Here is a 12,114-nt window from a genome sequence, read left to right on the forward strand (position 1 = left end):
TGAGCATGGCCAGGAGTGGATTCTGAGCACAGAGCCAGGAGTAACCCCTGATATCACTGGACTTGGCCCATAGGAAAAAAAAGAAAAAGGAGAGAAATGTGTCAGGAATGACTGTGTAAAGTTTGTTTTTTTTGGGCCACACCCAGCAATTTCTGTGGCTGTTTTTGCCTAGGGCTCACAGGTTGTTTCCAGTGATACTCAGGAGGCTGGTGTTGCCAGGAATCAAACCTTGGGCTCCTACATGCAAGGCAAATACTCTAGACCTCTGAGCTATTTTTCTAGCCCTGGAATTGATTAAATGGAAAATGCCATTTCTGTGGAAATATACTGTTAAGTTGTACAGTATACAATCTGAAGTCTTTTGACCCCTGTTTGATAGATAATCAGTGTATCACTGTCATCCTGTTGCTCATCGATTTCCTTGAGCGGGCACCAGTAACGTCTCTATTGTGAGACTTGTTACTGTTTTTGGCTTTTTTTTTTTTTTTTTTTTTGCTTTTTGATTTTTGAGTCACACCTGACGATGCACAGGGGTCACTCCTGGCTCTGCACTCAGGAATTACCCCTAGCGGCGCTCGGAGGACCATATGGGATGCTGGGAATCGAACCCAGGTCAGCCGCGTGCAAGGCAAACACCCTAGCTGCTGTTCTATTGCTCCAGCTCCCTGTTTTTGGCATTTTGAATACACCACGGGTAGCTTGCCAGGCTCTACCATGCGGGTGATATACTCTTGGTAGCTTGCCGGGCTCTCTGAGAGGGGCGGAGGAATCGAACCTGGATCAGCTGCGTGCAAGGCAAATGCCCTTCCCACTGTGCTATCACTCCAGCCCTTGATAGATAATATCTAGTTAAAATTTATTTTATTTCTATTTTCTCATTCAGGAAAAGAAATTTCTCATTCAGGAAAAGAGCTTAAAATTTATAGTATATAATTTTTTTTCTCTTTATTTTTCTGGCTCATACCTGGGTAAGGCTTGAGGGCTACTCCTTGATTGTTCCGAGGGGGCCATGTGGTGTTGGAAGTAGAACTGTGGCCTCCCTTATGCAAAAGCAAGCATCCAACCTTTGAGCCATGTACCTGGCCTGAAAGCCCTCACTTTGACTGAAAGTTCTTTTCAATGTTGTTTCTCTTAATGCCCCTCTCTACTATTTCAAAATACCCTCAGTGAGTTATTGGCATCGGTTGGGCATTTGCCTTTCACGCGGCCGACCTGAGTTCGATTCCTCTGCCCCTCTTGGAGAGCCCGGCAAGATACGGAGAGTATCGAGCCTGTGCGGCAGAGCCTGGCAAGCTACCCGTGCATATTGGATATGCCCAAAACAGTAACAATAAGTCTCTCAATGAGAGACGTTACCGGTACCCTCTCGAACAAATTGATGAGCAACGGGATGACAGTGACAGTGATTAATTGTGTGAAGTAAAATTTTGGAGTGTAGAAATATAGGGAAAATTGTGGATTTTTCTATCTTCATTTGATGCAAGTGTTTTTTTTTTGTTGTTGTTGTTTTATTCTCGTTTGCTGTTAGTTTTTGGGCCAAGCCTGGCAGGATTCAGAGGTGATTCCCAGCTCTGTGCCTGGGCGCTTGGGGGTTGCTACAAACAGTGCTTGGGGGATCATGTTATGACAGGGGACAAACCTAGGCCTCTTATGTCAAGCACGTCTTCAGCCTGTTGAGCTGTTCTCTGGCCCATGATGCAACTGTGTGGGAGGTCACATTCAGTGATTCTCAGGGCTTACTCCTGCCTCTGTGCTCGGGGATCACTCCTGGTGGGCTTCAGGGGATTATGTGGGGTACCTAAGAACGAATTCAGGTCAGCCCCGTGCAAGGCAAGCACCCTACCTGCTATACTATTATTCTGGTTTAGCTAATTTTTATTTTTTATTTTGAGTACCTGTATTTCATGTTCAGAATTATTTTGTAAGCTAATGTATTTTTGAAATAATTTTTTGTTCTGGATTTAAGGATCAAGATTATAGGACAGGCCCAAGTGAGGAGAAACCAAGCAAACTTATTCGATTAAATGGGATACCTGAAAATACTACTAAAGAAGAGGTAAGGTTTTTATTTCTTTATTTATTTTTTGGTCAGTTTAAAGCATTAAAAAAAAAAACTTTATATTTTATTTAATTTTTTTGTGGGGCCACTCCCAGCAGTGCTTAGGGCTTACTTCCTCTGGCACTAATGGATCACTCCTGGTGGTGCTCAGGGGATTAAACTCAGGTCTGCTGTGTGCATGGCAAGCACCTTACCCACTATAGCATCACTCCTACCCTAAACATTTTGTATTTTAAAAGATTATAGATCACAGATGGTGCAAAGAAGTGTACAGGAAAGACTTGGGTGTCTTTTATGTACCTTCCCCATATGTTAACATTTTGTAACACTGTAGTACAAAAATTAAACTAAAAACATTGCTACAATTTGTAGAGCCTATTCAGATTTCATTAATTATTCACTAGGAGTAATGTTTACAAAACTTATGGTCAAAGATTGCTGTTTTAAGATTTGAATAATCCAAGAGGGAATATTCTAGAGTACGTACATAAAGATGCAATATTGGGATTCAGGAGACAGCTCAGCAGTCAGGGCTACTGGGACCTAAGTTCAAACCCTGGCACCACACTGGGTGTGGCTACTGTGGTCCTACCCTGCAGGTCTAAGCAGCTCTTTATTTTTTTGCCTAGCACCAAAAGGTCACATAGCAGGTAAACAGGAGATGTTTGGAATGCAGGCAGACTGATTTTTGAACTTAATGGTTATTCCTCTCTGCCTTTTTTCTTTTTTTTTTTTTAATATAGTTGGGAACTTGGATACTCATGTTCTCATTCAGCATTTTTTGAGTCCCTGAAAAGTTATCTTGCCTTATAAAATAGTCATAGCTTTCAGTCCTGTACAATAAAAATCAGTAGGGATTATGCAGTATTCATTATTTGATTATGATTTGTATTACTAGTATAAATACCGTGTTCTTGCAGATCCTTAATGCCTTTCGGACTCCTGATGGCATGCCTATAAAGGACTTGCAGTTGAAGGGGTATAACACAGGTGAGTTTCTCAGTATACATGTGGTTTTGGGTTTCGAAGGATCTTTGTCAAATCTCTGCATTGTACGCTGTGGAGTCTCTTCTAATTAAGAAACCACAGTTAACATTTCCAGAAACCTCCTGTTTTTCCTTCAAATAATAGCCATCTTTAGTCATAACTGTGTTTCTTTGTGGATGTTTGTCCACATCTGGTCAATAAGGACACATGTTCCAGTTCTGGGTACCTATAAGATACAGAGTTAGTGCTGTTAACATTTGCCACTGAATGTATTTCATAGAATTAAATCATTAAACTTCCTGTCTATGTCATCCATGGTGGTGGAATGTTTGATTTTGAATCTGATTTTGTTTAATAAATATGTTAAATTTTACATTTCACTTCAGCATCAAATTCGCAACTTAAGAGAAATTGTACAAATTAGTGTTTTCTTGAATTTTCAGTCTTGCTCTGAGTACAGAGTCCTGCAACTGACCATCAGATTCACAGAATACCCTTTTTGTATTTTATAATAACAAGTTTGATCAGGTATGATATAGAAAAAGAAAAGTAGCAAAAATTAAATCCCAATTACTTAAAACATTGACCATTATTTTTAGGACTACGAGAATATGAATTCAACTACGATAATGAAAATAAAGGTGATGCTTAAGTGATTATCTTGCCGATTTTAAATTGAAGAAAATAGAATCTTTTCACAGAATTTAGAATTTCATACTCCCAAGTTAAAGTACTCTTTAAGAACATGCCGTATTTTTGAGGATACAGTTTACTTTTAAATATTTACCATGTAATAAAATTTTTATGTTAACCCAAAGATTGGTTTGCAGTGGAAAAATATGCAAAAGATCATTTAAAAAAATTCTAGTTATTTGTGTTCAGCAATAATTTTTCTTGTAATTTGAGAGCAAATGCAGAAGTATTATTTTTCATCTAATTATTTTACTGTTTTAAAAGTATCAACTCTATTTGTGGAAATATGACAGTACTTATGTTACTCTTATACCCTTCATTTTTCAGTTTTTTGTTTTTGTCCCTGTCTTTATTTCTTTATATACTGTTGCCTTTGAGAACTAAAAGAAAAATTTATAGATTGAAATACTCTAAACCTCAGAGGGCAGTAACCTTGTATCATGACTGCTTTCCTTAAAATATCAATGTTTAGGAAAGAAGAGATACTTCAATATTTAAATAGCTACAATTTATTTGTTTTTGAGCCATATCCAGTTGTGCTCAGGACTTAACTCCTGGATCTGTACTAGGGATCACTCCTGGTGGGGCTTAGGGGACCATAGGTGCTGGGGATGGAATCTGGGTCTGTCACTTGCAAGGCAAGTGCCCAACACACCGCACTGTCTTCAGCCTCAATAGCAATAATTTAAATCCTTCATTTCTTTAGTAAGCATGACTTTGTTTTCAGTGCCAAACTTATTAGCAAAGTGAAACTTACATTAATATATAGCATTCACAAAGTAAGTTAAGTTTGCTAGTTGTGATAACTGTGTGTGTGTGTGTGTGTGTGTGTGTGTGTGTGTGTGTGTGTTGTGTGAGAAAAATATATGGAGATGTGGCAGAGAGAGACAGTACACATCACTGGTTCTACTGGGGGCAGCAGAGAATATGCTGTGATGGTCTATTTTATATATGTATATTTTTTCATGAAAGGCTTGTTACCAGCCCCATGTAATATATTTTATATCCCTGTATGGTAAGTAGAATGAACTTTTGAAAATATTGGTCAGGTCTTGTAATCTCATACCTGAAACCCTCTAGTGGCTTTCCGTCTCACTTGAAAGAAATTCCCAATTCCTTTTTCTGTATTTATAAACTGTGAACCTGTTGTTTGACCTCATCCTATTCCAAATTCCACCTTTCTTACTATGCTGTAACCTCTCTGACCTTTCTCTACTTCCTGACCAACACAGGCATCTTTCTGTATCTGTGCCTTTGCACAGCTCTTCTTCCCTCTGATCCTCACTTCCGGGTTCAGTTCCTGCTTTCGTTTCATCTCTCAGAGGCCTTGCCTCTCAACCTCTAATCTAAATCGTTTTTTAATCCTTTTTTTTTTTTTCCATGTTGCCCCCCCCTCGCCCCCGCACCTGGTTCTGCTCAGGGATTACTCCTGACTCTGTGCTCAGTAATAAACTCCTGGAGGGGCTCTGGGAACCAAATGGGATGTCTTGATAAAGCAAGCACCTTATCTTCTATACCATGTCTCTAGCCCCCCATTTTCCATCATGTTCTAGTGTTGTAGGATCTTTCTGAGTGGTTTTGTGTTTCTTCCTATTTCCACCGTGGAGTTAACTCTTAACAGGAGCAGCTTTGTTTCTCTTGTTCCCTCATTTCCACACTACATGGCACCAGTGGCTCCCAGTATTCGGGGAATGAGTAGGTGTGGAGTGCAGCTGTGAATCCCCTCAGGTGAGGAGCAGAAAAGGGATTTAGATTTCACAGCAGTGCAGTACAGTCTCTAATATATGCTGCAGAATTCACCTTCTCAGATATCTTGTAAGCTAGTGGCATTTACTCATTAAAATGTGAATTTGATGGGGTGGGGGTGGTGAGAGGGATACTGGGATCATTGGTGGGGGTGAATGGGCACTGGTGGAGGGATAAGTAAACGATCACTGTATGAGTGAAATGCAAACACAAAAGTTCATAAGTTTGTAACTACATCACAGTGATTCTCTAATAAAAATTTTTTTTAAAAATGTGCATTTGAGATAAAAGGTGACTTTTATACATGTCAGTAAATTTTTTTTAGGCTGTGTGATAACATGCAAAGGCCATACAGACTGGATTTTGTTATTAAGAGGAGAATTGAGGGGTAAAATTTGTTCTTTTAGTTGATCTAGGGGGATCTATTGTGGAGCAGAGAAAAGATGCTTGCCTGTTCATTTACTCATATCAATTCAGTGTTTCATTTAGAACTTTTTTTTTGAGATGGAGGCTTTTGTCATACCCTCTGGTGCTCAGGGTTGGCTCTGTGCTCTGGGATCACTCCTGGTAGCGTATGGGGGACTCTACATAGTGCCAGGAACCCAACTGGGTCAGCCCCATGAAGGAAGCACCTTACTCCTCTGTATTCTCTCTCCAGCCTAAAGCTACAAATTTTTATCTAAAAAATTTGAAAACTCACGAGTTTATAAATTTTTCTGAATGTCAAAAGATAATGCTGATGCATATATATAATATATATATAATTATTTTTTCCAGTAAAATGTACTTGGCCTTTAATAATACTTCCACGGCAAAATGAATGAATATTCTCATTGAGGACTATAAAGAGACTCTGTAGGAAGAATAGATTTGTCTCCAGATGATTTCACTAAAAATTATTTTCAAAACTTGGTGTTAAGGAAATTTTGAAGTTTGGAATTGCAGACATAGGGCTATAAACCTACATGTGTTATAGGTGTGTGTGTTCCGTGTGTGTGTGTGTGTGTGTGTGTGTGTGTGTGTGTGTGTGTATAAATATGAGGTTTTCTTTTGCCACTTACAAATGATCACATCAGTTGTAAATTACTATGAGTTACATGATTTATATTCCTGGGGAAAGCATGTGTAGTAAAATATATGCACATATGCATATATATATTCATATATATATATATACACACATAATAGTAGTACTCAGCAATAAAAATGAAGAAACTACTCATGGATGTAAGAAAATGAAAAAAAAATTTTTTTTTTTGCTTTGGGCCACACCTAGCGATGCTCAGGGCTCACTCCTGGCTCTACACTCAGAGATCATTCCTGGTGGGGCTTGGGGGACATATGGGGTGCCAGGGATCAAACCCCGGTGAGTTATGTGCAAAGTAAGCACCCTACTTTATTGTACGTTCTCTCCGGGCCCAAGAAAATGAATGAATCCTAAAGGCATTAGGTTGAGTAAAAGAACTCAGTCCCCAAAGAGGCTGTCATTAAAAAGGAAATAACAGTCCTGTTATAAGCCCAGAGAGAGCTCATGGGTTGAGTCTATGTTTCGCATTCTGGAGAAACAGGTTCAATTCCTGGCACTGTATACAGTCCCCTGAACATCACTAGAACCAGGAGTGGCTCCTTGAGCACAGAGCCAGAAATGGCCTTGAGCACTTCTGGGTGTGACCCCAAAACCAAACCAAATAAAAATTTTGTTACAACTTGGATGTAAGGATGCAAAGTGAAAGAACCCAGTTAGAAAGCACCACATACTGTATGTGAGTATATTTTTATTTCCTTCCTTCTTTTCTCTCTTTCTCTTTCTCTTTTTCTTTCTCTCTCTTTCTTTTTCTCTCTTTCTCTTTCCCTCCCTACCTCCCTTCCTTCCTTCCTACCTTCCTTCCTTCCTGGGACCTACTAGAATCGGAACCCATGACCTCTCTCCTCACACATGCAAAGCATAGAGACTGCCACTGAACCAGCTTCCCAGCCCTATATATTATCACATATATGGAATATCTAAAAGTGGAACATCTATGAAGACAGAAACAGATTGGTTACTTTGGTAGTTGCCAGAGCATGGAGAAGAGGGAAGTGATTTAAAGGATGCAGAATTTCTTTTTGCGATGATAAAAATTTTCTGGAACTATACAGTATTGAAGATTACGTAACATGAATATATTTTGTGCCACTTGACTACCTTTTTCTTTGGGGAAAGGTGTGTGTGGGGGGCGGGGTTGTACACCCAGCAGTGCACATGGCTTGGGGAACCATATGTGGTGTCAGGGATTGAACCCAGGTCTACCACATTGAAGGCAAGTGCCCTATACACTGTTCTATCTCTCCAGCCCTGTTGTTTTGTTTTATGAGTCACACCAGCTGTGTTCAGTGCTTACTCCTTGCTCTGTGCTCAGAGATCACTCCTGGTGGTGCTCAGGGGCTATACGGGGCCTGGATTGGGCCCAGGTCAGCTTCATGCAAGGCAAGTGCATTACCTGTTTAACTGTCTCTTTGTCCTCAGTTACATTTGTTTGTTTGTTTTTGTTTTTCTGCCACACTCAGCAGTGCTCAGGGCTTACTCCTGGCTCTGTGCTCAAGGATCACTCCTGATGGGCAAGGCAAATACTGTACTCACTGTACTATTGTACTGTACTCTGGCCTTCTAATTACATGTAAGAGAACATTTTTATTAAGAAACATCTAGTGAAGTTTTTGAGTAAAAGACACCATGTTGTTTTCTTTTATATGATTTAGAAAAAAACAAATACTTGGAGAAGGAAGGAAAAGAGTAATACAATAAGACAGAATATCAATTGATGAATCTGGGTAAAGGATATATATGATGTGTTATTTGTACTATTTTTGGAGCATTGAAATGTTTTGGTGAGGAGGCCTCCCATGTGGTACTCAAGGGGTTTGGGGGCCACTCCCAAAGATACTTAGCAAAAAAAAACTGGAGCATATTTTTCAAAGTGAACTGGATCAGAGTGCCGGCATTACTTAGATTTTGTTACAAATGAAAATTCTCAGGCTCCACCATATCTTTATTGAAAGAGAAACTCAGTGAGTGGAACCATCAATCTCAACTTTTAAGATTCTTCCATGTAATATTTTTTGAGGGTTTGTTTGTTCGCTGGTTTGGGGCCACACCTGGCAGTGCTCAGGGTTTACTCCTGGCTCTGCTCAGGGATCACTCCTGGCAGTGCTCAGGGATGTCAGGAATTGCACCTGGGTCATCCAGGTGTAAGGCAAATGCCCTGACCTCTGTGCTATCTCTAACCCTCTTCTCCATGTAATTTTGATACATTCTGAAAAATTGTGAGATGCACTGCCATAGACTGACTATTGAATTCTAGATTATTTTGTACAAGTTAAAAAAGATTTGATAAGCAAGTAGACTTTCCTACTGTACTATCCCTCTGGCCCTTGCACTGTTTTTTTGTATGTGTGTTTTACTTTAATTTTTAGTTTTTTGTAGGCTTTTGTTATTTGTTTTGTTTTTTGTTTTGGGGCAACATCTGATCATGCTCAGGGCTAACTCCTGGCTCTGTACTCAGAAATTACTCCTGGTGGTGCTCAGGAACCCATCATGGGATGCCAGGGATCAGACCCAGGTCACCCCATGCAATGCAAGTGCTCTACTTTGTTTTTACTATCTTTCTAGCCCTTTGCGCTGGTTTACTGTATTCTGTTTTGTATTTTCTTAAAACATTGCATGGGGTTCCTGAGCACTGCCAGCTGTGACAAACATCAAAGAAATAATGTTTGTAAACCATAGTGGTTATATAAAGTGTAAGGGGAAAATAAAATTCAAAAAATAAAAACATGTGCAGGCCCTTTATGGTCTCCTGAGTACTGCTAGGTGTGATCTCCAAACCTAAATAAATAAACTAAATTTTAGAAAGCTGTGGCTAGAGAGAAAGTATAGCAGGTAATGTGCTTGCCTTACACACAGCTGATCTTGGTTTGATCCACAGTGCCCCATATGATTCCCCAGGCCCCACCAGCCCCACCAGGACTGATATTTGTGTATAGCCAGGAGCAAACCCTGAGGACTACTGCATATGGCCCCAAAACAGAAATAAATAAATTAAAGGACTCAAGTACAAGTTTGCATGCCAGGGCCCTGATTTGATCCCTTGCATCATGGTTCATGGTCCCTCTAGACGCCAAGCTGTGAGTGGCCTCTGGGTGCCACTGATTATGAAAGAAATAATACCTATGTGAAATCTTCGTTTTAGTATTGGTCAAAAGTATTAGTAAATAATAGTAATGTCTGTCCCCTGAGTTTGAGAAAGGGAAAATTAAGTTCTTTTTGCTTTTTGGGTCACACCCGGCAATGCTCAGGGGTTACTCCTGGCTCTACGCTCAGGAATTACTCCTGGTGGTGCTCAGGGGACCATATGGGATGCTGGGAATTGAACCTGGGTTGGCTGCGTGCAAGGCAAACGCCCTACCCGCTGTGTTATTGCTCCAGCCCCGGGAAAATCAAGTTGTTTTGACTTTTTATTATTTATTCCTTTTTGTTTTGAGAATTCACACCTGGTGGTGCTCATGGTGGGTGAGCTGTCAGCTCAGTGCTTGGGAGGTGCTCAGGGAACCAAGTGGTGCTGGGGATCAGGTTCACAAGGCTAAAGAGAAAATGATCAAAAAAGAAGCAGAGCAAAAAGGTATTGACAGGCTTAATTTTACTCCCCTTCTCTTTGAGTGGGAGGTCCCACATCCAGCTGTGCTCAGGGCTTACTCTGGGGAGTGCTTTGAAGTGTCAGGGATGGAGCCTTGTTCAGTCATGTGTGAGACAAAGCACTTCACCTGTTGTACTCACTCTCCGACCCCTTAATTTCAATTTCTTCAACTATTCAGTGGTATAATGTTGAGGGGAGATTTCTATTTTCTTGTCAGTGTCATAGTAAGTTCTTTGTAATTCTATGTTCTCAGAAAGTTAAACATTTTTTCTTTGAACTTTTGAATGAATATCCAAAGACCCTCAACTCATCTTACATTATAACCATAACTTGTTTGTCTTAACTAAAGAGTGTGACCCTGATGAACATGAGAAGCTAATCATTAAGCCCTGATCCTCTGTGCAAACACCGTCACCTAATGTTGCCTGCATTGCTCTTGAGGGTCAGTCTCTGTCCTCTGGTGGTGGGGCTCATGACCCTCACAGATGAGGTACAGATGATGTACCCACCAACCTGGATAGAAGCTTTCTAGATCTTGTCATTTAGAAGTTTTTGTGGATGCTCCGTTCTGTATTATCATTATTGTTTGGTTTGGGTGCCGTACCTGGTAGTGCTCAAGGTTTTCTCCTGGCTCTGCACTCAGGATTACTGCTGATGGAGTTACAGGAGACCATATGATGTGTCAGGGATTAAGCCCGTGTTGACTGCATGGAAGGCAAGCACTCTACCCACAGTACTATCTCTCCAGCCCTAAATTAAGTTGTTTCTGGCTGCTGTCACCCATGTTGCATTTCTTTGTTTTGGGATCACATCCAGTAGTGCTCAGGGGTCACTCCTGGTAGGGCTCAGGGGACCATATGAGGTGCCAGAGATAAAACCCAGGTTGGCTGCATGCAAAGCAAGCACCTTACCCACTGTTCTGTCTTGCTGGCCCTGCAGGGGAAATGTTTATGGTGCCCTGGTATGCGTTAACAGTTGACTTGAGGACTGGAGAGATATACATGCTTATCTTGCATGCACCTGTTCTGGGTTACATCTCTGGCATCACATAGCATCTCTTGAGCACAGAGCCAAGGGTAAGCCTTGAGCACTGTCAGGTGTGATTGCCCACAAACCCAAGAAAAACAAAACCATAAATCCCCAAAATAATTGACTTGGGGGGGCCAGAGAAATACTATAGTGGGTAGAGCATTTGCCTTACATGCAGCCAGCTTGAATTAATCCTCAGTATCCAATCTGGTCTCCTGAGCACTGCCAAGAGTAATTCCTGAATGCAAAGCCAGGAGTAACTCCTGAGCATTGCCAGGTAAGCCCCCATGGCCCCACCCTCTGCAAAAATAAAATAAAAATTAAAAAAATTAAATTGAATGCCCATGAGTCATGTTGGTGTCACTAAATCAGTTTTTCTTTTTTCTTTATAATTTATTTATTTTTTTGTTTTGGGGGCCTTACCCAGCGATGCTCAGGAGTTGCTTCTGCCTCTGCACTCAGGAATTACTTCTGGTGGTACTTGGGGAACCATATGGGATTCTGGGAATCAAACCTGGGTCTGCCTTGTGTAAGCAAATAAATGCCTTACCATCCCGACCAACAAATGCCTATACTATCACTATAGCCCTTGAGTAGGTTTTTCTTTGGGGCAGAGTCTAAAGATTAGTTCTGGAGACTGGAGAGAGCTTAAAGGATTAGAGCATGTAACCTGGCCTGTTTGACTCCTGATATCGCATGACCCCCTGAGTCCCACCTGGATGTGGCCCTGGCGGCCTCCAGTACCACTGGGCCTGACCAGTACTGCCTCATGGGCTGCACACCCAGTATCTTCAGCTGTGGTCTCCAGGCTCCATGAACTGCAGGAGAGCCCTCTTCCCAAAGAAGATTAGTTCCAGGACTGGATGTATTTCATGGCTCTGCAGTCAGGGATCACTCTTGGTGGTGCTTGGGAAACCATGTGGGATGCCT

At 41.0% G+C, this 12,114-nt stretch overlaps 1 protein-coding gene across 5 annotated transcripts in view; it reads left to right on the forward strand.

Annotated features, from left to right (window-relative positions):
• RBM6 (RNA binding motif protein 6) overlaps nucleotides 1–12,114 on the forward strand; it is a 113,660-nt gene that overhangs the window by 26,533 nt on the left and 75,013 nt on the right. For 3 of the 5 annotated variants that reach the window (XM_055134630.1, XM_055134629.1, XM_055134628.1), the window contains 2 exons: nucleotides 1,967–2,056; nucleotides 2,980–3,049. The exons of 1 other annotated variant lie outside the window; for it this stretch is intronic. In XM_055134630.1, coding sequence (XP_054990605.1) covers nucleotides 1,967–2,056; nucleotides 2,980–3,049 — 160 coding nt within the window. Of the gene's footprint in view, nucleotides 1–1,966; nucleotides 2,057–2,979; nucleotides 3,050–12,114 lie in introns of those variants that run through there. One more of the 5 variants, XM_055134631.1, reaches the window with a different exon arrangement.

This window comes from Sorex araneus, chromosome 4 (genome assembly GCF_027595985.1).
Source record: "Sorex araneus isolate mSorAra2 chromosome 4, mSorAra2.pri, whole genome shotgun sequence".
NCBI classification, from domain to species: domain Eukaryota; kingdom Metazoa; phylum Chordata; class Mammalia; order Eulipotyphla; family Soricidae; genus Sorex; species Sorex araneus.